Raw genomic sequence first — 23,316 nt, 5'->3', positions numbered from 1 at the left:
TCCGTGTATTGGAGGCCTCTAATTTATTATGTATCTCATTTATTGTATTTTTAAATTCTTCATGCTTATTTTTATTTTCCATTCTGTCTGAAGCCATAGTTTCTTTGTAGTCCCCATGTTTTTTTCAAGCCCAGCTATTAATTTTACCATTATTATTCTAAAATCTTGTTCAATTATGCTGCTGATATCTGTTTTGAGCAGTTCATTAGCTGTCATTTCTTCTTGGAGTTTCTTTGGAGGAGAGATCTTTCGTTTCATCATTTTAGTTAGCTTTCCGGCTCTTGTTGGTTTTAAAGACCTGTTAATGCTCTCTGTATCTATGAGTGCTGCTGTATCCAAGAAGACTCTTTGACTGTCCAGGGCCTATCCTTTCAGAGAGTGGTTTTGAATGGTATCTCTTGGTCTCTCTTCTTGGGACCTTGGTTATTTTATTTTCCTATTCGTAGTGATATTTGGGACTCTCCACCTTGTGTACTATGGCTTGTTTCTTGAGGTAGTTGTTAGAATTCTTTCTCAGTGGAATCTGCGTCCTTTCTCTCCCAATCTCTTGGGTGTGGTACGGTTTCCTATGGCTTCAGATCTTTTCCGTGTGATGCCTGGGCACAAGTGCAGGTACAGAGCTCCCTACTCCTCCGCCATCTTGCCCCTCCCATGGGAGACAACTTCTGCTGAAATCCACCCAGACCTTGTCCACCCCACCACCACTGCAGACAAAAAGTGACTTCATTCGCAGGGGAGGGTGCTGGGGGATTCCGTTGCAGTTGAAGGAAGGCACAGGAGGTGACCACTGAAACTTTGCCCAGAACCTCTCCCCTACATCCCAGAGTAACAGCATCATCCTCAAGAGGATGGGTATCAAACCCACGGCCTGAGATAAGTGGGCACCTACTGTCCTTGGAGGAGAGAGACAAGGATTGAAAATGTTCCATCTCTGGAGTAGAGACAGGAATACATGGGAAGACTATGGCAGTAAGACCCAGCTTCACTGAATCTGCTTAACAAATGAGACTTACTAAGAATACCAGACAACGTCTCCCTTTGTGATCTTTCACCTCCGAGGTAGCAAACTTTGAGTGAATGTAACAGCAGAACTTCAAGAGACAGAATTTCTCGGGGAACAGAACAAAGAGAAGACTCAAAGACAAGTGGAGAGACAAAGTACAGCTGGAGAATTTTTAAGTGTCTGAACTCTGACGACAGCACATTTCAACCCTGATAACTTAGCAACAACCAACTCCAAATACAATCTAACTACTGAATAGTTAATGCAGACTTCCATACTAAAGGCCGAGCAGGAAATGTGTGCTCGTTTTCAACCACAAAGTATATTTCCCTCAGTATCTACTCTACCACACAACATGGCCGGCTTCCAGCCAAACACTCAGAGGCATACGGCAAGTCAAGAGGAAACACAGTCTGAGGACACAGAGCAGTCACCAGAACCAGACTGAGACATGACAGAGACGTTGTCACCATCAGGGAACTTAAAATAATTATGAGTAACACTTTAAAGGATCTAATCTAATAGGAAATATAAACATTATGCAAGATCAGACAGATAATTTCATTAGAGAGATGGAAAGAATCAAAGGAAATGCAAGAAATAAAAAACACAGTAACAGAAATGAAGAATTCCCTGAAAGGCTCATAAGTGGATTTTAGAGATATAAAGCAAGAATTAGTTAACATAAAGATAGGCCATGAAAAATTACCCAAGCTGCATTGGAAGGATGAGAGACAGAGGCAAACAGAGAGAGAGACAGAGACAGAGAGAGAGACAGCGAAAGGAAGTAGGAAATTCTTAACTCACAGAAGAAGAGAACTTTAAGAACTACCCCCCACCTCCCACTCTCTAATTTGAACCGGTGAAGGACAATAGTCCTTTAACAAGAAAAGGGCTTCTTTACACTAATATCATTGTATGGTAACAAATGCACAGTAATGGGAGAAATCTGCTGATAAAGCAGGTTACTAGCCCTATTTTGCAGGATGATTTGGGGAAGACACTGTGGGTCCCTTTCTCTAAAGTCCATGGTTCTTAGCTGTGTGTGCAGAGCACCTCCTCCTCTTACTGCATCAGCCCCCAGATGTGCGCCGTGATCAGCCCAGTATTCAACCACGTCTCCTGACACCATCCTAAAATGAAGACATTTGTATAACACAACTCATACCGGCCATTACCAAGAAAAAAGGAAACCGCATTTTTAGAATGCCAGATCAAAACAGGTCTTAAGGAGGAATGTATGATATACACTGGTACCGACAGAAGCCAGACCAGCCTCTAAAATGCATTCTGTGTATTTCCTCAAGAGAAAATGTGGTCCACAAACAAGGTGTAGTGAGGAAAGATGTGAAGCCAGGAAAGAAGAGAGGGATTTGCCAACGACTCCGAGGATAAGTCTCTCATTAAGTCCGAGGAGTTAATGAGGCAGGTGCTGGGCTGTATTACCGCGCCTGCTGGATCCACTGCATGGAAATGCTCCACCGCCACTGAACACAAGCCCTCCCCCACCTCCCACACCCCTGCAAACACAGACACGCTCCTTTCTGCCTCCCACAGCGACCTGGCTACTGTCTATACAGCACCTGCCTCCTGCACCAGTGTCCTCAGCAAGGCCTCAGCTAGGAGCCCAAGGATGTTTCTTTCCATTAGGTCACTTTATCGTCTATTTACCTCTCTGAGGCCCAGGCTGCTGGTTCGTAAATGTCCTGATTTTCTGCCTCTCTATCTATGAGAAGCTTTCTGGGAAGGGAGCCGTATCCAAAGTGCAAAATGGTGGGCTGACTTTGAATGAATGAACGTGCTCGGAGCCGTGCCGGCCTCGCTGGATGACGGTCACAGCGAGGAAATGGCAGCGTCTGCACAGCTCCTGCCATGAGGAACGAAAACTGGTGTCTCTTTCTGCTTCTACTGGCTCAAGTTGGAGNGAGCCGTGCCGGCCTCGCTGGATGACGGTCACAGCGAGGAAATGGCAGCGTCTGCACAGCTCCTGCCATAAGAAACGAAAACTGGTGTCTCTTTCTGCTACTACTGGCTCAAGTTGGAGATAAGCCTGTGGGTATTGACCAGGCCTCACAATATTCCAAATCAGACCGATATTCTGTACCCAGATACCTCATATGGAAAAGCATATCCCTGCCCTTTCAGAAGAGATTTTAGATGAAAGCTCTGTGGATGATTGTCAAAAGGCTCTTCCTATGGCCTTGTAGATCCAAGACTTAGATAATAAAGGGGGCTAAGAACACAAGAGTTACAATGGAGCCAGGCCCCGAGACAAAGAGCCTAATTTAGAGTTAAGGAACAGAGAAGGGCAGAACTTAAGTTCATACTGACACCTCTTCTAACTGGTGATGTATGGCAGTCCCTTCCCTAAGGCCTCCTTTCCGCAAACACCCTCCCTTACACTGGCGGCTGGGATGAGGATAGAAAAGAGTAGCTAAAACATAACCCAAATACAAAGGCCGACACATTTAGGGCCTCCACGGTTTTACACATTCAGCATCAAGTCAAACAACTTATTAACCAGCTCAAAAACATTCGTCCTCTTGTGAGCCAGACGGAATGACTCCTAGCCTATCGATATGCAACTTACCCTATGTCCTAATCCTAGTGTTATTAACTTAGAACAAATATGTATGTCATCCTGTTTTTCACTAAGAACATCCTGTTATTTCCTTAGTTGTAAGATTTACTTAACCTCACTATGATTGGGGTAGCTCTGCAAGAATACTTCTGTAAAACCTGCTTCTGTACACTTTCCGAAGCATCTTAACACAAAGAGTATCCATTGTAAAAATTCTTTTTTCTGATGTCATGTTATCATTTGACCTATAAATAAAGACACCAAACCCGACAGGACAGAGATGCCTGCCTGGTGATCAGAAAGAATCTTGGGGCCTCTCTCACTCCCTCTCTCGCCGACACCGTCCATCCTTCAGGGACCCCTGGACCTGCTGGAGCCAGCCTCTGGCATGAATGAATGGATGGATAGCCTTTGCAGTGATATAAACCTGGGTTTGAATTCCTGCTCAGCCACTTAACTGACGGCATGATCCAGGAACACTACTAAATCTTTCTCATAGGGTTGCTGGGGACTTGAAGGAGGTTCCACACATGAAGTTCAAGCACAGGGTCAGCACATCACAGGGTGCTTTTCCAGTACAACTGAGCTACTTCCCTGAGCCGTCTCAGCTACCACAGCAGCTCTGGGACTCATTCAAAGTCACACCTTACACTGTCCTTCAAACAACAGTAAAGCGCTGCTTTATTTTTAAGAAGGTAAGAATTGTGAATAGGATAAAAGTTGAGGCTCATAAACCAAAGACTATTTTTCTTCCAAGATTTTTCTTCATTCACAGCAGAGTACAGTAACATCATAGCCTCTGAAGCAATAACTATAATAATTGTTCAGTTTCACGAAGATTTGGGAACTTTCTACAAACTAACGATCTATAAAATGTACATACTTCTGCATAATGTGTTGAGGTTATTATTTCATTTGTTATTAGACAGTAATAATATTTCTGCCAATTCTTCTGATAGCCCTATAGCTCCCACACTCACGATATTTGGTGAAAAATCTATAATTCAGAGATGGAAAAGAGCTCAAGGGTAGGTGTGTTTGAAGCAAAACCTAAAGGAAAAATATGAAAGTATTCCCCAAGATAATATAGAATTATTATTACATAGAAGTCTTGTGGAAGTCTTCTGGGATCGGATATATCTTTATACCAGGAACCTAATAAAAAATATAACACTGAGATGGGTCTTACGGAGAAGGTATGTCATTGGTCCGAAAGTAAATCTTCCTCTCCTTCCCTTGCCTCTGAAGAGTGAGGGCTGCCACTGACTCCCCTGTCCTGACGGACGCCCCCTTTTAGAGTCCCTTCTGACTAGTCACTGGCAATGCCAAGCTCATGGAACTATGTGTGTCTCTGGCTTGGGCTCGTATGTTGACTATACCCCTTTCTTGTCTTTTCAATGTTCTTATGTCCACGTTCAACTTTTTCAAGTGCCTCTGATTTCACTCCCTTGATTTCCAGATGGAGACCCCCAAATGAGAATCCCTTGGGACCAATGCTCCCTTACCTGAACCCTAGACAGGACAGTGTATATACACTGTAAGCTGTCTGGGTAACTCTCCAGAAGACCAGTGTCCACTGGTAACAACTAAAAGCAGCAGAGGCTCTGAAAGGAATCCTGTATGGCTCAACCAATATTACCATTTCCTGCCGGGACACAGATAGGAAAGACAACAGTGTCTCTTACCTGATAATCTGTCATGTCCTCTAGTCTGACAGTCACCTGCTAATGTGCCTGCTGGGATCTCATGATGTCACAAGGGCAGAAGGAACCTGCAGAAAACCTTCTCCATTACTCTCAACTCCGTTCTCACTTGAGCAACCATGGCAGACCCTTTCCTGCTCTTAATCACAAGTTCATAAGCTGCTGGAACAGGAAGGGCCCATTAGACATACATACTCCAGGGCACATACAACCAATGGAGACATGGAAACCCGGAGATGGAAAATGTCTTGTCCAAAGCTAGTGAACCACAGAGGTAGGGCTGCACATGCATTTCCGAAGACCACAGAATAGCTTCCGAGGGGATTCTTTTATTCAACAGATCAGTGAACTGGATTGTTTTTTTTCAAATTATGGTTTAAATAGGAACCTAGTATGTCACAGAAGTTGAGCCTCTATAATTTTCTTCTCTTATTCCAGGAAAAAAAGTGTCGTTACGCATTTTTTTCTCATTTTTACATCGTGTGGTAGAGAAAGAATCACGTTGACAAATGGCAAAAGTAGCCGATTTAAAGTGGAGAACATTTTTTCACACTTCTCAAGTATATTTCTGTTGGCATATTTGTATTTCTCGTTACTGAAGAGTTTCCTCCTTCAGAAATACAATCTCAACTTGCTAATGGAGCAGGCCTGGTGTTTGTGAGAACAGAAGGGCTTTTCCTTTGATGCCATCTCTGAGCAGTTTCACACACTTGAACACCTGGAAATCAAACATCTTCACTGACTAAACACTTTTCCTGGTAATTAGATAAGTAGCTGGTTGCCTAGTTACTCCCAATCTCTCCTTTTCACTTGTGCTTTCATTGTTTCTGTTTTCTATCAGCATTTCAGTCATTACTGTCTCCTTTGGAAAACAGACATTTTTGTCAACAAATCTGAGGAAAACTTATAAAATGTCAGATGCCATGAGGCCTATATTCAAGGACGTCCAAGGGAACCCAGAAGATCGAATTGCCAGGACACAGTTTCTACCTGCTGGTCAGCCCCGAGGCTGACATTTTTGTAGAGGCTCTAACCAGTGTGAGACCCAGCCTGGCTCAAGATATTTGCAGAAGGAACTAAGCTCATCCTAACTCCCCCAGGTAAGAAAGTTTGTTCTACTTTGATCATGTGAATGGAAAACTGACATATGTTGTCTAGAAAAATGCAATTTAGGATCAAAGCAGCATATGGACAGCAATTTGCAGCTACCGGTCGCTCTATATGGAAATAAAACTGCTGTGCAAAGTTTTATTCTTCTCAGCTTGCAAGCAGACTGAAATTCTACTTTTATAATAATACACAGACACAATAATGGACTCAGGCTTGAAATTAAAATTATTTTTAGGACTGTGTCTATAAACCATTGGTGTGTGTTAACGGTTCAAGCTGCTCTTTTTGGAGACAGTCTCCAAAGATACAAACACTTTAATTAAGTTCCTCTTAGTACGAAAAGTGCTCTGTTCTTAATGAGTAGTGCTTCTTTCTCTAATAACCTGCCAAATTCTGTAATTGCTTTTGATTTCATCTTCCAGCAGTGGAAAAAATGTACTCTTATGGTAAATGACTATAGAACATCAATAATCCCATTAATTATTACTCTGGCTTCTTGGAGGGCAACCTGAGACTAGTCAAAATTTGTGCTATTGTGAGTCTTGGGATATTGCCTGGAGATGGTCCAGTTTAATGGATTCTGTGAGCTCAATAAACCATTTCAGTTCCAAGGTCCATAAAAACAATCTGCCTGCCTGGGTTTACATTTTCATTTGTTAATTTATTGTCTCATGAAACACTTATTGAACACAGTTTCTGTGTCGAAAGTTAGAGATAAAAGGCAAAGACACAGTCCCCAAGACTCAAAAAGCTTCTAGTCTACAGGACAACTATTCTAGATTGTGGCTTCATTGGGCCCCATGTATTTCAGCGTATGGCAGTGAAAGATATAGAACGTCTTGGATTCATGAGTTCTCTTGCTTTCTTAATTTATAATAACTATTGCTTATAAAATCCATATATTTTGTTTGGTGGAAGAATTTGGTAAAATGGCCTGAAACCATCCCTTTGAAGAGAATAATATTAGCCAAGCTTTATTGAGAGCCAGATACCATGTTGACTAGTTTCGGTGCATTATCTCATTCATCCCTCAGCAGCCCTGTACAGAATATCTTCTTATTCCAAGTTCACAGATGTGGAAAGTGGAGTTTGGAGAAGTTCAGTTATTTGCCTTAACTGACATGACTAGTTACTATGGCAAAAAGTGGGATCCAAGAGAGACTTGTCCATCCCAAAATGTATCCCAAGATGCATTAAGTCATGTTTTTATAATCTGATATTTACTGATCTGTAACCTGGCCTTTGAAATAGACTCTTTAGTTGAATGTTTAATTAGTAATAACTCACAATTTGTATTACTCCTCATGCAGAAAACCATGCTTCTGCTTCTAATCATGGCATTAAAATGGTCTCTTCTCCCCCCAAAAGCTCCAGTAAATCATGCTGAATATGCATTCATTAAATTTTTAAGATGTGATTCTTAGGGTATTTCTATAAAATGACAAGTCCTTTCCACACCATTGCACTCAGTCTTCTTTCTGAATCAGCATCAAATGTGCTGGAAACACTGAATCCGGCAGCAGAGCTGGAGCAGGTGAACTACAGGCGGGACTCAGTGCCTGACTCTCGGCTGCCTTTCCGCTCCCGCCGGGGCCGCGGCAGGAAGACCAAACCTAATAGGATCCTCAGATGAGCAGCTCAGAATTTAAATCAGTGCCCTGGAAACGACAGAGGCATTGTCAAGTCTAAAGAGCAGTCTCGGGACACCTGGGTGGCCCCGTTGTCTGAGCATCCAACTTCAGTTCAGGTCATGATCTTGTGGTTTGTGGGTTCGAGCCCCCCATTGGGCTCTGCGCTGACAACTCAGAGCCTCGAGCCTGCTTCGGATTCTGTGTCTCCCTCTCTTTATACCTTTTCCCTGCTTGCTCTCTCTCTCTCCCTCCCTCCCTCTCTCTCTCTCTCTCTAAAAAATAAATAAACAAACCAACAAAAGAGCAGTCGGCGCAAATAGGTTAAGAGATCATCATTAGGATTTCAGACTCTCATCTGGTCTATCATTGGGAATGGAATTCTGGAAAGAACTTACTTTATACTCAAACCAGTTACCCACCCCCAGTACATAGAAACAAACAAAAAACCCTGTAAAAATATCAACTTTCATTCATTAAATACTCAAATATATTATTTCTATTTTTGTTCCTTTTGAAAATTATGGAAGAACTGTAAATTAGATTCTAGGAAAAGAACTGCTCTGATTCATGAAAAACCTTTAAGAAAAGAGATTTAGAGGATTCAGCAAGATGTTGAGAAAAGGTAGAGTCATACTCTCCAGTGTGTGTGAGTGAGGTAGAAAGACAGGACCGAGCTGCCCAGGCAGAGGGTGGTCAGTTCATCCCTTCTTGACTGCGTTCATCTCTAATGTGATTTTGCTTGAGATTCATCTTTGTTTAATGCTAGCAGGGCCCACTTTTCAATATTTACATAAATATTGAAAATATATGGGCACAATTTTAAAAGGCTGCACAAAGGGAGGTTTCTGTAAAGGCTTTGCAGACAGTGGGAGTGGTATAGCGGGTATTACTGGTACCGCAAAGTGTTCGGTCCTGGCACGCTGCTCAGGGTCACAGGTAAATACTCTCATTCTTCCGTATAACGTGGGGAGGGGAGGCAGCCGATGCAGGGGGGGCAGACTAGATGCTGGTGCTGCCTCAGAATTCTAGGATTCGGCCCCAGTCTGGTCACAAACAGCAGCGGGGTCTTGGGAGAGGTTGGTGACTCTGTCCCGGTCCTTGGGGCCAGTTGCCGCCTGAGCTCGCATGGACGACACTGACGAGGAGCTAACTTGCTGGAGCAGCCGGGGGTCCCTAAACTTGCATTTTGTGAAAAGATAATTAATACCGAGTATCAAAACATTTACCTGTGTAAACATATTCAAGAATGTGATAAGCTAGGTTCCCCCCCCCCCTTAGCGGTATTATATTTATTCATTCTTCATTAGCCTTAGAGATGAAATTTCGCCTGATGAGGAGAACCTCTCACAGGGCTGTTTCTAGCATACTAGGTGAATCAAATAAAAATGTCAAGAAATTTCACAAAGATGGTAAAATGTTGAAAAAAAATGAAAGATGTTATATCTTGTTTCCTTAATGGTTGTCATCATAGGCACAAATAAATTGAAAAGCAAGTTTTTTCCAACTGACTACAAAAGCAATGTAAATTCATACAACCTAATTAAATAATGGTGCCTCAGATATAATTCATGGAGTCCTGAAAAATGTTTTTTAGGAGAATGTGGTGCACAGAAAAATATGGACAGTGGATCTGGATTTATCACTTTCTGGATAACCATCCCTTAGTGATTAAATTTTGATTCAGTCATTATTGCTTTCTTAACATTATAAAAATAATAACTACTTACCAGGGGAAAAATTGGAAAATAGAGAAATAGAGAAAAAAATTTAAAAACTTTAGTGACCCTTATTGCTATTAATATTTGCTGTCCTTCCATCTATCCATTCTGTCAAGCTAACAACCATCTCAAGTGGAGATTACAAGTGGACAGTAATGAAATTAAATATGGAAATGGCTACTACAAAAATTAGGTTGTCAGAGATAAAGAATGTTAATTTCAAGAATTAACACCCACTGGAGTTTTTTAAATGAAATCAGGAGTAGAGAAAAATAGGTCAATTACCATCTAGTCTACATGTCATTTTAGAACAAATGGTCGAGTTTATGGAATACTTCTACCTTCTAAGACTCATTGTCACTTGCTTGTAAAAATGATGGGAATATAATAAGCGTCACCTCAAATACTGCTAGACTGAATATAAAGTGATCTCTAATTTTCAGTGGAAATATCCAGGCATAAAGAAATAGAGAGGAAGTTTTATAACATAAATAAACTTACAGTGATACAGATAAAAAGTCAAGTATTCCCTTGTATATTTAATATCCTAATTGAATTATACCTAAAAAGTTAAAAATGCTATCAGTACAGCCTCAATTCAGAAATATTGCTGTTTGTCCCTCACATTTCATTACAAATTTTGTTTGGACTCTTCACATCTAACCCATGTACTTTAGAGCAAATTTCTGAGTCATTTCAGGGTCTGAGTTTCTGTTTGGGGATCTCATTACACTGATGTCACTGGATCATTTATCTGAAGAGAAAATTGCCCACTTACAAAATTAAAAAAAAAACATTTTTATTCACTCTATTATTCTCTATTTGTGCAACGTAAGCATAAAGTGTAGTGCTTTTGGTGCCAAATAATATTTACCAAATCCATGTTACCAGCGCTACCTCTGAAACTAGAAATGTTTTTATTTCAGGTTGTTATCTTGTCCAAGTAGTATTGTTTGATCAAAGTTGAGTGGTAGGAGAACTTCTTTTAGTCTGGGACATTGCCCAAGGACATAAGGCAACCCCTGTCTCCTGAGGGATTCTGTTGGGAATGTAAGCCTCACCTTATGCTCTGGCATTTCAATGTGTTTAAATTGTGTATGTTTTACATCTGTACAGCGGAGTGGGATTTGCAAACATATTCTCTCATTTTTCATGTCAATTTCGAGTTAGATTTTAAAAACTATCAGCCTCTGGGCGTCCAGGTGGCTCAGCAGGTTGGGCATCCAACTCTTGGTTTCAGCTCAGGTCATGACCTCATGGTTTGTGGGTTTGAGCCCTGCATTGGGCTCTGTGCTGACAGTGCAGAACCTGTTTGGGACTCTGTCTCCTTCTCTCTCTCTGCCCCTCCCCTGCTTACTCTCTATCCCTCCTCTCAGAATAAATAAAAATAAACTTAAAAAAGGGACGCCTCGGTAGCTCAGTCGGTTAAGCATCTGACTTTGGCTCAGATCATGATCTCATAGTTCATGAGTTCGAGCCTCACCATCAGGCTCTGTCCTGACAGCTCAGAGCCTGGAGCCTGCTTAGGATTCTGCATCTCCCTCTCTCCCACTACCCTTCTCATGCCCTGTCTCTTTGTCTCTCAAAAATAAGTAAGTGTTAAAAATTTTTTTTAAAAAGCTATCAACCTCTGAATCTAAAAAAGAAACAAACCCTAATCCATAAAGTATTTCTCCTTTGTTTAAATTGCCTTATTTCCAAAACTTATTTAAGAAGACCTAAAATAAAATAGACAAATAGAGATAAACCATGAAATAAAAATAGAAGATCAAAGCACTAGGAAAAGCAGAGGAATAAGGTCTGTGATTATTCGACCAGAAGCACAGGGTAAAATTTATGTTTAAAAGTAGGAGAAAAGTGCGATGGAGTATGTACTTTATATTATCTCATAAAATGAAGCACACAAAATGTTCAAATTTGTTCTGTGTTTTTTCCCCACCATAAAGTTAGAAACAGACTTTAATGCAGGAGTCCTTTAGGAGAATATGAAGTTAAACAGTGGGAATTACCTTCTGTGTCCATTTTATTAAGTGAAGAAATGGTCTTTAAACAAATGCATTTCATGCTACCACTGGACCATTACTGTGGGAACCATGACATTTGATAGTGACTTTGAGCAGACATGGTCAGGTACCACCATGTTTTTTCCATATCTAGCAGAAAAAATGGAGAGAGAAAGAGAGAGAGACAGCGTGAGCAGGGGAGGGTCAGAGAGAGAGGGAGTCACAGACTGAAACAGGCTCCAGGCTCTGAGCTGGCAGTCAGCACAGAGCCCGACGCGGGGCTCGAACCCACGAACCGTGAGGTCATGACCTGAGCGAAAGTCGGACGCTTAACCGACTGAGCCACCCAGGCACCCCTGCTTCACATTTCTAAATATAGTTGTAACTTTAAATAAAATTAGAAATATCATAAATTTGAAATTTAAATATAAAATAGCTGTAATTATTTAATAAAAAAAATTAAAAATAGGACAATTAAATCAACATCAATTTACAGGTTTGAAATTTCATCCTTGCAATTGAAAATGTAGTTGACATTTGGTATATTCATCTAGAATTCACATGGATGCATCTTAAAATATAAATCACTCAGGCAATTAACTCAAATGTATTTTGTGGTTATGCAAATGAATGTATATAAATGTATGGACAGGCTTATTTATCTTGGAATCTAGTTTTATATATCATTTTATATACTTATACATATTTTTATACATACAAAATAATTTTGGCTATAAAAATCTCTGTTAATACATTTAAAAAAGAATGTTGAAGGAAAAACCATAAAAAAGATAATTACTCAAAATATAGGTACTAGCCATGATAATTAAGTACACTATTTATTACTAAGTTAACTATTCCATTGAGAAAATTGTGGAGGTTCAAGAATAAAACATCAAGAAGCTACCAAAGGAAAAGAGACAATAGTTAGAAACTGTATGTTACCATCTAGAAACTTTTCAAGTTCATCATTTGATTTTCAAGTTCTATACTATCACAAATCAGAAGTATTCCTATTTTTTAAAAAACCCACAAATTTTCTAAGATGAAAATTAGATTCCTTAATATACTGACTAGAAGCTAAAATTATGTAAATATCATCTACAACTGAAAAATTAATCTTATTTATCTAACATTTTTTAAATTAAAAACACAGTATATGGCTGGAGAAATGTATAGTATCTTACTGTTATAATCAATAAAGTACTATTTGCACTACAAGCAAGATGTATAAACCTAAAATAAGCACATTATACCTTAATTCTACTTGCAGCATGAATAAAAACTCATCCTTTGCTTACTGACTTAGTATAAAAATCAGAAGCTTTGCTACACAGGTAGAAATTTAAAAAAAAAAAACTAAAAAAATAGAGTATTAACAGTACCTCCCCCATATTTTTTTACTCTACTTCTCAAATGAGAAATCCAATTCCTCTTCTTTTAAGAAATTGCCCACTGAATTATTAAACTAACTCCAAACTAGCTCAAAGAGAATATCAGTAAAGCACTTGCAATTGGAAATCAATTTTAAAAGGATTCTAACATTTATAATTCAATCATTAACAGTAAATGTGTGATCAAGTAACATACGAACACATGCCTGTGAAAGCTATGATGTTTTGTTATATATGTTGCCATTATGCCTGCATGAAACTCTGGACCCATAACTGTTAACACTACACTAGTTGCATATAACTGTATTCAGGAGCCGACATCACCGATTATCGTGACGTTATAAAACAGTTCAACAGCTTTCTGGGGAGGATTCAACTTTGAGGGGAGAGACTCAGAGTCAAAATATGATGTCTTCTTAGTCATACTTGAACTTCAAATGAAATTCCAATAGAAAATGTGCTTTTAGTGAACGTTTCCCACAGGAAAACAAAATTCTGGTTAAGTGTGGTACTCCAGAAAGCTAATATAAAAGCATTTCTGCAAATAATCAGAGTTTTTTTTTTTTAATAGCAGTTTTAGATATAGTGCCACTTTGCTTCTTAATTCAAGGCACTGTAAATCATTTGGAGGTGCAGCTTTAAATATTGTCCTACTCAAAACTCTATGTGATTCAGACGGGATAGTGAGAGGTTCTATGAAATCAGAAATCAAGGAGAACTCCACTACGTCAGAAGTGCGCATGGGATCCACATTTGAAGCTAAGAGTTCAACTTGATAGACTGTCATGTGTGGAAGTAGATTCCCAATCAAAAAGGGACTGTGTATATGGTTTAAAAAAATCTCACATGTTTATCCACAGTCTACCACTTACTTATAAGCTGTGGCTTTGGGCAAGTTACATGACTTCTTGTACCTGTTTTCCCATGGAAACTAAGAAAGTAAGCAACTTATAACCCACTGTGGATGAAAGACCACGGTAAGCATGGATTCTATGGCAAATTTCCTTCATTTCACTCTGTGCCAAGTGGTTCCAAACCACACAATGTTTGTGTTTCTCTAATAACGTTTTTAACGGTTATTCCATTTCCCCCATAGATAGAAACTTTGATGAAGACGTTTCCCCCAAGCCCACAATTTTTCTTCCTTCAATGGCTGAAATGAAATTCCACAAGTCTGGAACATATCTTTGTCTTCTTGAGAATTTTTTCCCTGATGTTATCAAGATAGACTGGAAAGAAAAGAATGGCAACAGAATTCTGATATCCCAGCAGGGAAACACCATAAAGACTAAGGACACATACATGACATACACCTGGATGACCCGCACTAAAAGGTCAACAGCTAAAGAACACAAATGTATCGTCAAACACGAGAATAATAAAGGAAAAGTTGATCAAGAGATTCTTTTTCGTTCAATGAAAAAAGGTATGTGCATATAAAGATAATATAATATAGCCTTCCAGTATCCTACCTTTTCTGCAAAATGTTAATGAAAAGAAACAAATAGAAATCTTTCTTAAATGTTGTTACATAATAATAGCATAAATGTCCTGCTATTTCCCCATAAAACTAAAATACTCTGGGCTTCAGGACATACAAAACCCACCTCAGGTTCATTAGCCAAAAATTAAGGTTACAGTGATGTTTTTAGCGTCATCTTTGGATTAAATGAAACCGTACACATAGAAGCACGTAGCAACCTCACACACAGTAAGTGCTCAAAAGAGAGTCCATTTCTGAGAGTCTTACTTGATCAGAAAATGGGAACAATTACACATCTTTCAAGAATGTTCTACCCAGCCAAGTCCCTCTCATTTCAATCTTGCTGTACTCAAAGTATAATTCATAAACAATGAATTGTATATGACAAAATGCTGTTCAGTTGAAGAGCCAGATCACAGATCAACAAAAAAGGATACTTTGGTTGCTGAGGTCTTAGTATGGTCCTGAGTTTTTTAGATTTGAATTTTTTTAAAAAATTTGTTTCTGAGAGAGAGAGAGCATGAGCAGGGAAGGGTCAGAGAGAGAGAGAGGGAGACACAGAATCTGAAACAGGCTCCAGGCTCCGAGCTGTCAGCACACAGCCCGATGCGGGGCTCAAACCCACTAACCGTGAGATCATGACCTGAGCCGAAGTTGGATGCCTAACCGACTGAGCCACCCAGGCGCCCCTAGATTTGAATTTTATGTACTGCCATAAGGTGAGATTTGGTAAGTTAGATTGGGTGAAGCTAATGTATACAAATATCCTTCCATTCTACCCAAGGGATGCATTTCTACCACTGGTAAACACTGCCCAGCAAACACTTGTCGCAGTACAAGTGAGTGCCAGGCTTGGAAGGGACGCAGGCAGAACCAGTGTCCCAAGGAGCATCACTACAGTAGAGCGAATATATTTTTCCTGATCACTCATGGCCACTTGTGATTCAGGCATGGTGTCCCATAGGATCACCATTGGTACACATGCTGATCATCTTTAGACAGTGTGGGCATCTGGCTCTGATCCAAGAACCTCTAGACTCAGAAGTTAAGTCCTGAGCACTGACATAACAGACCAAGGCCCCAGAGGGCCCACTGGACAGAGCCAGTTTGTACTTTTCCCTGCGGTTACCAAGCCCTTCGGAAGCGGAGGGAACACGCACATAACTAGATGTGCAAAGACCTTTGCTGTGTACCACTTGGAATGGCTGAAGTGAATCTTTATCTTCTTGGATCCTTAGTGTTTCCAATGATCAAATTAGGGTTGAACATTTATCTCTGCTTTCTCCTGGGCTGTGATGAAGAGGAAATGCAATCATGTCAGTGAAAATTCTTGCTTTTGAAAAAATAACATGAATGCATTCTTGTATTTACGTGCATTCTTTGCTAAAACTAACTCAAGTAAGAGTACAAACAGGCTAATTAAAAAAAAATTTCTACAGCTAAGAAACAGAGAGGAAGCAAATGAGCAAAGCACAAGTTTAATGTAACCCTGGGGCTAATGCCCTTTAGGTGTTGATTTTTATAGTGTTCAAAGTGAAAATATAGTTAAGTTTCATGGTGATGATTACTGAAAAGGGAGAAATTCTTATTTATGATGTGTTTTCCTTGGGAATTAGTTTCTGAAAGGAATGTCTCCCAAGGTCTTCTCAGAGGAACAAAGCTAATGAAGGCATTTCTGTTAATACCATTCTACAGCAGATTTCTATGCTCAAGTCTGCTTGTTGTTTCTGTTTTTGATGAAAACTAAAAATATAGAGGACACGGAAGCACAAATCCATGCTTTGAAGAGATAAAACCAATCTGCTCCAAGTTTTCAATCAACTTGCGTGGAGAAAGAGAACCTAGGGTACATACACAGGTTCTCATTTGAAAAATTGTTACCTTAATGCTTTTACCTCAATCAATGCATGGTGATAAGAGATTTTTATTTCTCTTTTAATGAGTAAAGGCACCGTATAAAATAGAAAGGGACTTTTAAGACATTTCAAATTAGTTCTTGAGGATATTTTAACATCTAAATATGATTATATAAACATTTTTAAAATATTGTAGAGAAATACAACCCTCACCTCAGGTTTTACATATTCAGAAAACTGTAATTAGTACTCAGTGTATCTTTCTGTCTCTGGAAAGAACGCACTGCACCGCTGAGCCTCTGTTATTAAGAGGTCATTTGCAAGAATGATTAAGATACCAGAAGACATGATGTCTGAGAGTCCACAATGGTGGAGTTATGCCCAATGTCTATGGATTGCTTTCCAAGGTACTTTCCACGTGCTCTCACACATCAAACCCCCACAACTGTCGTTAAAGTGCTGGCTCAGCCAGTTACTGGTATGACTCTGGGCATGTTAGACTCTCTAAACCGTATTTCCTCGTGTCTAACATGGAGTCCACCAAATTCGGCTCACTTCACTGTGACTGAGGGGTCAGGTGAGATGATGCACATGAACCTTTCACATAGCGTCTCCCACAGTAGTAGTCACTCGATAGGTATGGGCTTTCGTTAGCATTGCTGTCATGTCCACAAACGCCTCCCCTCCAGAAGAGCATGTGCAGCAGTTGGGGGTACTGGGGAGTGCATGATTTGGAAGGTAGGGCTGCTTTCCTTTGCTTCTATGGGAAAATTGTGTAAAGCAAACTATGTTCTCCCAACATGTATGACTCTGCTGTGGGTGAATTATTTTGGTAGCCACCTCATGTCCACGGTGGCTGCTGAGAACTGTATAGCAGCCACTTTTTTTTTCATTCAACAACTATGTACAGAACACTTACTTTGAGGCAGGCTCTGTGCTAGGAGCTGTGAGCACAGAAGGAAAACAAGATAGTCTCAGACATTACCTGCTAGTTGTGAGAAAAAAAGAAAAAAATGCATGCATCGCTCATGAACTAATGTCTTCATGCGCTGAGATGCAGTATGTGAATTAATCTACTGAACTATATAAAATCAGGTCAGCCATTTCTGGAATTGTGGGACTCGTATTTGTGATGGCTCTCTCTGGGTTGGCAGATGCTATCTTCTTCCTCCCTCCCTCCTTCCCTCTCTTCCTTCCCTCCTTTCTCTCTCTCCCCCCTTCTTTCTCTTCCTTCTTTTCTCTTTCTTTCCCTTTCCCTTTCTTCCTTCCTTCCTCTCTTCCTTCCTCCCTCTATCCCTTCCTCTCCCTTTCTTTCTCTGTCTCCCTTCCTTTTATTCTTCCTGCCTCTCTCCCCTCCTTCCTTCCTTTTCTGTCATTTTTTCTTTCTTCTTTCCATCTCCAACACAGACATATATCAAATAATGAATATGAACAGTTGAATAATACTTGCTCTTATATCTTGTAGAGCTCGCTGCCATTAAGTCTATAGAAGCTTCTCTGAAAGATGAAAATGGTAAGTTTTTGTATGTTTGCCTTTATGATGTGTTCTAGCTTTTTCCTCCTGATCAACTTAACGGTTCAACTTCTCTGGCTTTAGGTAGAAATGTCACAAGGGCTGGATCTTGCAAAATAGACAATTTATGAAGTCAGTCCATCGTTTCCCAGGACTCATCCTCATACGATGAATGCTGGGTTGGGAATGAGAGGATGTTATAGCCTTAGGGGTAGAGTGCGGGCCTCTGAAGTCTTTCACCAATGGACTTCGTTCATTTCTGTGGCCTTTGTTTTTACTGACTGAGGATGACACAGTATCAAGTTGCTTCTACATTTTTTTAAGCCTGAACTCTTGCTCCTAGTTAGTAACAGGAACTGACACGAAGAAGTTCTTGTACAGAAGGTGGTGTTACTGTGAGTGCATTTTGTTTAATTCCCTTACCACTCACTATAAAGGATTTTATTCCCATTTTACATGAGGGCTATGCTCAAAAATTTAAATCTCTTGCACCACGCCACACAGTGAGATCTGAGGCTTCAACACAGACCATCTGAATCAAGAGTTCATATACTTGGGGTATTCGGGTGGCTCAGTTGGTTAAGTGTCCAAATTAGGCTCAGGTCACGATCTTATGGTTTGTGAGTTTGAGCCCCTCGTCAGGCTCGCTGTCAGTGTGGCGTCTATTTCAGATCCCCTGTCTCCCCCTCTCTCTCTGCCCCTTCCCTGCTCATGCTCTGTCTCTCAAAAAATAAAGTGGGGGGTGACGGGAGAGGCGCCTGGGTGGCTCAGTCGGTTAAGCGCCCAACTTCGGCTCAGGTCATGATCTCACTGTTTGTGGGTTTGACTCCCGCATTGGGCTCTGTGCTGACAGCTCAGAGCCTGGAGCCTGTTTCGGATTCTGTGTCTCCGTCTCTGACTCTCGCCTGCTCACGCTGTATGTGTCTCTGTCTCTCTCTCTCAGAAATAAGTAAAAGCGTTAAAAAATTAAAAAACATAAAGTGGGGGGAAAAAGAGTTCATATACTTACTTCCTCTAAGATGTCATCATAGTGCAAGAAACCCCAAAGCCAAGGTCCTGAGACAGGTGTGCACATGGGGAGGGGGTGTGAGTGCAGGGCTCCAAGTGGCACAGATTGGACTTTAACCTCAGCCTTTTAATTATTAATTGCACAAATGTGGGTACATTACTTACATTATCTGAGCCAACCAGGAGTACATGAGTAACACCTCCCTCAGCTGTTGAGGACATCAGGTCACCTATGTGGAATGTCTAGCATTGGGTATCTCATTTAGCTGACACATTGTAAGTACTAGTTTCTGGCCCTTTCTCCCCATATATGAGCAAGAAGGTGACGAGAAATAGTGGCTCTAGCCTTGCCGATCTGCCCTCCATGTCCAAGATCAAGTCCTCGGCTAACATATTACCTGACCAAAGGCAAGGTGTTAGGAGCACCTCACCTCTCAAGGTCCCTTTCCATACCAAGTGCTAATAATTCTAGAGTTCTGACTTTCTGGAGACAAAGCATGTCCAAGAAATTTCCACAGGAAGAGGCTCTGCCTTGTGGTTCGCTGAGTAGTCCATCTGTCCCAAGACATTGTCATTAATTATTTCTTGACATCGTATATTTCCTGAGAAACCTCAGAGGATATTAAAGGCAATCATTCTACAACAGCATAGCTCTAATGAGGAATATTCAGGAAAGACAGGGGAGTTAGTGATGACCTCCTAACACTGGAGACAATTTGGATGAACTACGTCCTTCCACTTTATTATTTTTTTAGGTTTTTATTTAAATTCCAGTTAGTTGACTTATTGTGTAATATTAGTTCCAGGTGTACAATATAGCAAATTATTCAACACTTCCATACACTTCCCTGTGCTCCTCACAACTAATACCCTCCCTCTACTAAAACCTCCCACCTACGCTACTGTGACCACCACCAAATTTCCATGGAGTGTGGAAATTCCTGCCCTGGGATAGGAATCTCATTGATGCGCAACGTATAATGTGAAGATGGTTCTAAGTCAGCAATTCATGATTATATTTGTGCTTAACTGTGTGTTGTTGGGGTATTTATAGAACATGGAGGTGCAGAATTACAGAGCAGGTAAGAATGTGTTCTTGAACATTATGTTGCTGGGATTAAGATTTGGCTTGTGGTATTTACAAGTTGTATGACACCAGGCAAACTCCTTCTCTGTCCTTAATTTATTTGTCAAATGGGAATGAAAAGAATAATCTCGCAGGTTACTGAAAACTTAAGGAAGATTAAAGCTGTGCCCATAAAACTCTCAAAATTAAATGTTTGGCATTTAGTTAGTGGTTAATGCATATGAGCTATGACTGTTACTTACCGACATGGTGGGGGTGAAGAAATGGTAAAAGCTACTCATCACCAAAGCTTTTTTCAGGGTGACTCATTCTTCTAAGACATAACCTTACTTTTTAATACTTTGGAATACTTTAAGTGAATTTTGCAGAAGTTGTTGATTGACTTTGACCTGCAAGGTGGATTCTGGGTGGTCTCGGTGCTGGTGGTAGTGGTGATGGCAGTGTAGAGGTTTACTATCGGGTCGTGTTGCTGCGAGAGAGTCACTTCAGCCCAGATCATCAGAAATGTATGATGTGACTCCCCCTCCCATTAAGAAGTCCCAGCCTTTCTAAAGAACAGGTGGAACTAATCAATGGCCTTTTGTAGACCCCCTGCAGCTGCAGCTCGTGAGCACCTCTGCCTACTACACCTACGTCCTCCTCCTGGCCAAGAGCGTGGTCTACTCCATCCTCATCGCCATCTGTCCGCTTGTGAGACCAGCACTCTGTGACAACGGGGCGTTCCTAATACACGGTGGCACACGTATCTAGTGGGGCTTTCTGCCTGGGTTTGGGTCATTTCAGTTCACAGGCGTCTTCTATTGTGTTGCTATTGCAGAAGGGGTTTACAAACCACTGGGCAAACGGGAGTGGGTCACTCTGCACCAAGAACAAAGGCTGCAGTGAATCAGGGGCGGGGCTGGGGGGCATCCACGGGGGCTTTGTCGCAGCTCTTCTCATGTTCACCAGCTCCTCAGCCACCCGGCACCCTGGCCTCTGAGCACAGCCAGTGGGCAGCTTCCCTAGTGTCCCTGGGGCTCTTCATCCAGATGACTGCCTGGAGGCCTTGTTTTATACACCTGTAAGCCGCCATCCTTGCTACCTGAACTTTGTGTTTTTCATAATAGGCACAATAAAAATAATCCAAAGTCTACTTTTGTCCCTGTGTTCTTTCACTTGGCCAAATCTGGGAGTCTAAGGTAAGGAACAGCACGACAACTGAGCCTTTACATTTAGCATTGGTTGTAATTGTGGCCAATTCTACAATCTTAACTTTTCCCCGATAGAGTCCTTATGATGGCTTCCTTGGGGCACTGTCCCCAGGGGAGCCACAGCCAGTGATGGTGCCCAGGGTATTTCTCCTTCCAACGGCAGCTGAATTTGATTCAGTCGGTTTAAGACATTCCAGGGGCAAAGGTATAACGTTGCATGCGTGGTGGGTGTGTCAGACCTGGACCAGAGTCTCACGTGCACCATGCTTCCTCATGTCAGGAGAACCCCATGAGAGCTGCACGGACACGGGAAAGGGAGGGGGGTGGGGAGGGTAAGTGCGTGGACTCTGAATCCCAAGTGCCTGGGTTTAAATCTTGGGTCTATAGCTATCTGAACTCTCTGTGCCATAATTTTCCCACTTATAAAATGGACATACAGTGACACGTCTCCTGGGGTTGTGTGGATGCGATGAGTTTTTATGTGGAGTGCATGCAGTCCTCAACAGCATCAGCATCTACTCTTGGCAGTTCTACTTTAAAGTAACAGAGATCACACACACATACACACACACACACACACACACACACACACGAGGGCACGGAGATTTACACGCAATGCTGTAGCACCCTTCTCAACTGTCCCCAATTAACTCAAATGCCCAATAAGAAACCAGAAAAATAAGCTCAATGATGTCATATGATGGATTAGTAAGCATCTCCCCAAAAATAGAGATTGTCAAAGATATGGAAAATTAATCAGGAAGTGTTGTTGAAGAAGTACACATGGCAGGACCCTAATAAAACTGGTAGATTACACCTTCACATGGTTTCAAATTCAAAACACTCCAAGAATTGAACGAAGAAATCATGTTGCAACCACTGTCTCTACCTCCCAAACACTTGCAGGTCACATTTGTCTTTCTTGGGCATCTTTCCAGTTTTTATGTATGCAAATGTGGACTTACATATAAACATAAATGCAAATAGGTCTAATTTTCTTCCAGCACACAGGTAGAGTAGTATACAACATACATTATTCTGCATTTCTCACTTAATATATCTTTCAGCTCTTTTTATGTCAGTATACAAGAACATTGAATAGTGTTTTACTGGTGAACGTATATTTTATAAGATCAGTTCCTTGTGATAGATCAATGGATTACTTCCAGTCTTTTATTATAAAATGTGTTGAAATTATAATATTATTTTGTGTTTGGATATGTGTACCTGTCATTTTGAAGGTACTGCCTACTTACCCCAAAGATAGAGGTCGTGCTATTGTGCCCTTCAGCACCGCGTTCCCTTCCAGGACAATGCTGTCACACATCAGGACGTTGGTAATCAGGTGAAAAGCAGTATTCCACCATGGTTTTGGTTTTTCTGATGAGGATAGCTGTATTTTCATAGATTGAGCCCACTTATGTTTCTTTTTTTGTGCAAATTTGTCCAGTCCTTTGACCATCATTTCTGAGTAATAATACTATTAAGTATGATACTCATTTATATGTGTGTGAATAGTTCTACAAATGTGGGTGTAAAACACAATGGCCGATGCATGGTAGGTGGGTGAAGATTAGTGACTGTTTATTTTTTTCTCTTTTTCTAATGAATCCTTTTAAAGTAAAACAAAAAAATTTTAATGTTTACCTTTGGGAGAAAGAGAGTAGGGGAGAGGCAGAGAGAGAGGGAGACACAGAATCCGAAGGAGGCTCCAGGCTCTGAGCTGTCAGCACAGAGCCTGAGATGAGGCAAGAACTCAGGAACTGTGAGATCATGACCTGAGTGGAAGACGCCCAACCAACTGAGCCACCCAGGTGCCCCTAAAGTAAAAGTTTTTATATATTAGAATAAAACAAGGTCTCATTTAAAATTGGGAAGGAATTTTTGTTTACAATCAGCTTCAGTTTCTATGAAACAGGTACTTTCAGAAACCAAGTAGACGTGGAAACAGCACAAGACCCACCAGATACAAAAAGGAGGAAATTTAATTTCCATCCACTCTTTCAGTTTCAGGAATTTCATCAGGCCTCCTTAGA

The 23,316-nt window shown here is 40.9% G+C and overlaps 1 protein-coding gene across 1 annotated transcript; it reads left to right on the top strand.

Moving 5' to 3' along the window:
* Window positions 1-6,329: 6,329 nt before the first annotated feature.
* On the top strand, window positions 6,330-20,961 carry TARP (TCR gamma alternate reading frame protein; the record flags this gene model as incomplete). Its single annotated transcript, XM_077758313.1, has 4 exons — window positions 6,330-6,387; window positions 14,240-14,569; window positions 17,948-17,995; window positions 20,677-20,961. Coding segments are annotated over 4 exons (600 nt in total), but the record flags the coding sequence as incomplete, so codon positions are not given.
* Window positions 20,962-23,316: the final 2,355 nt, after the last annotated feature.

This window comes from Crocuta crocuta, unplaced genomic scaffold (assembly GCF_008692635.1).
Source record: "Crocuta crocuta isolate KB4526 unplaced genomic scaffold, BGI_CrCroc_1.0 scaffold103, whole genome shotgun sequence".
Classification (NCBI taxonomy): Eukaryota; Metazoa; Chordata; class Mammalia; order Carnivora; family Hyaenidae; genus Crocuta; species Crocuta crocuta.
This window is presented reverse-complemented; position numbering and strand designations above follow the sequence as displayed.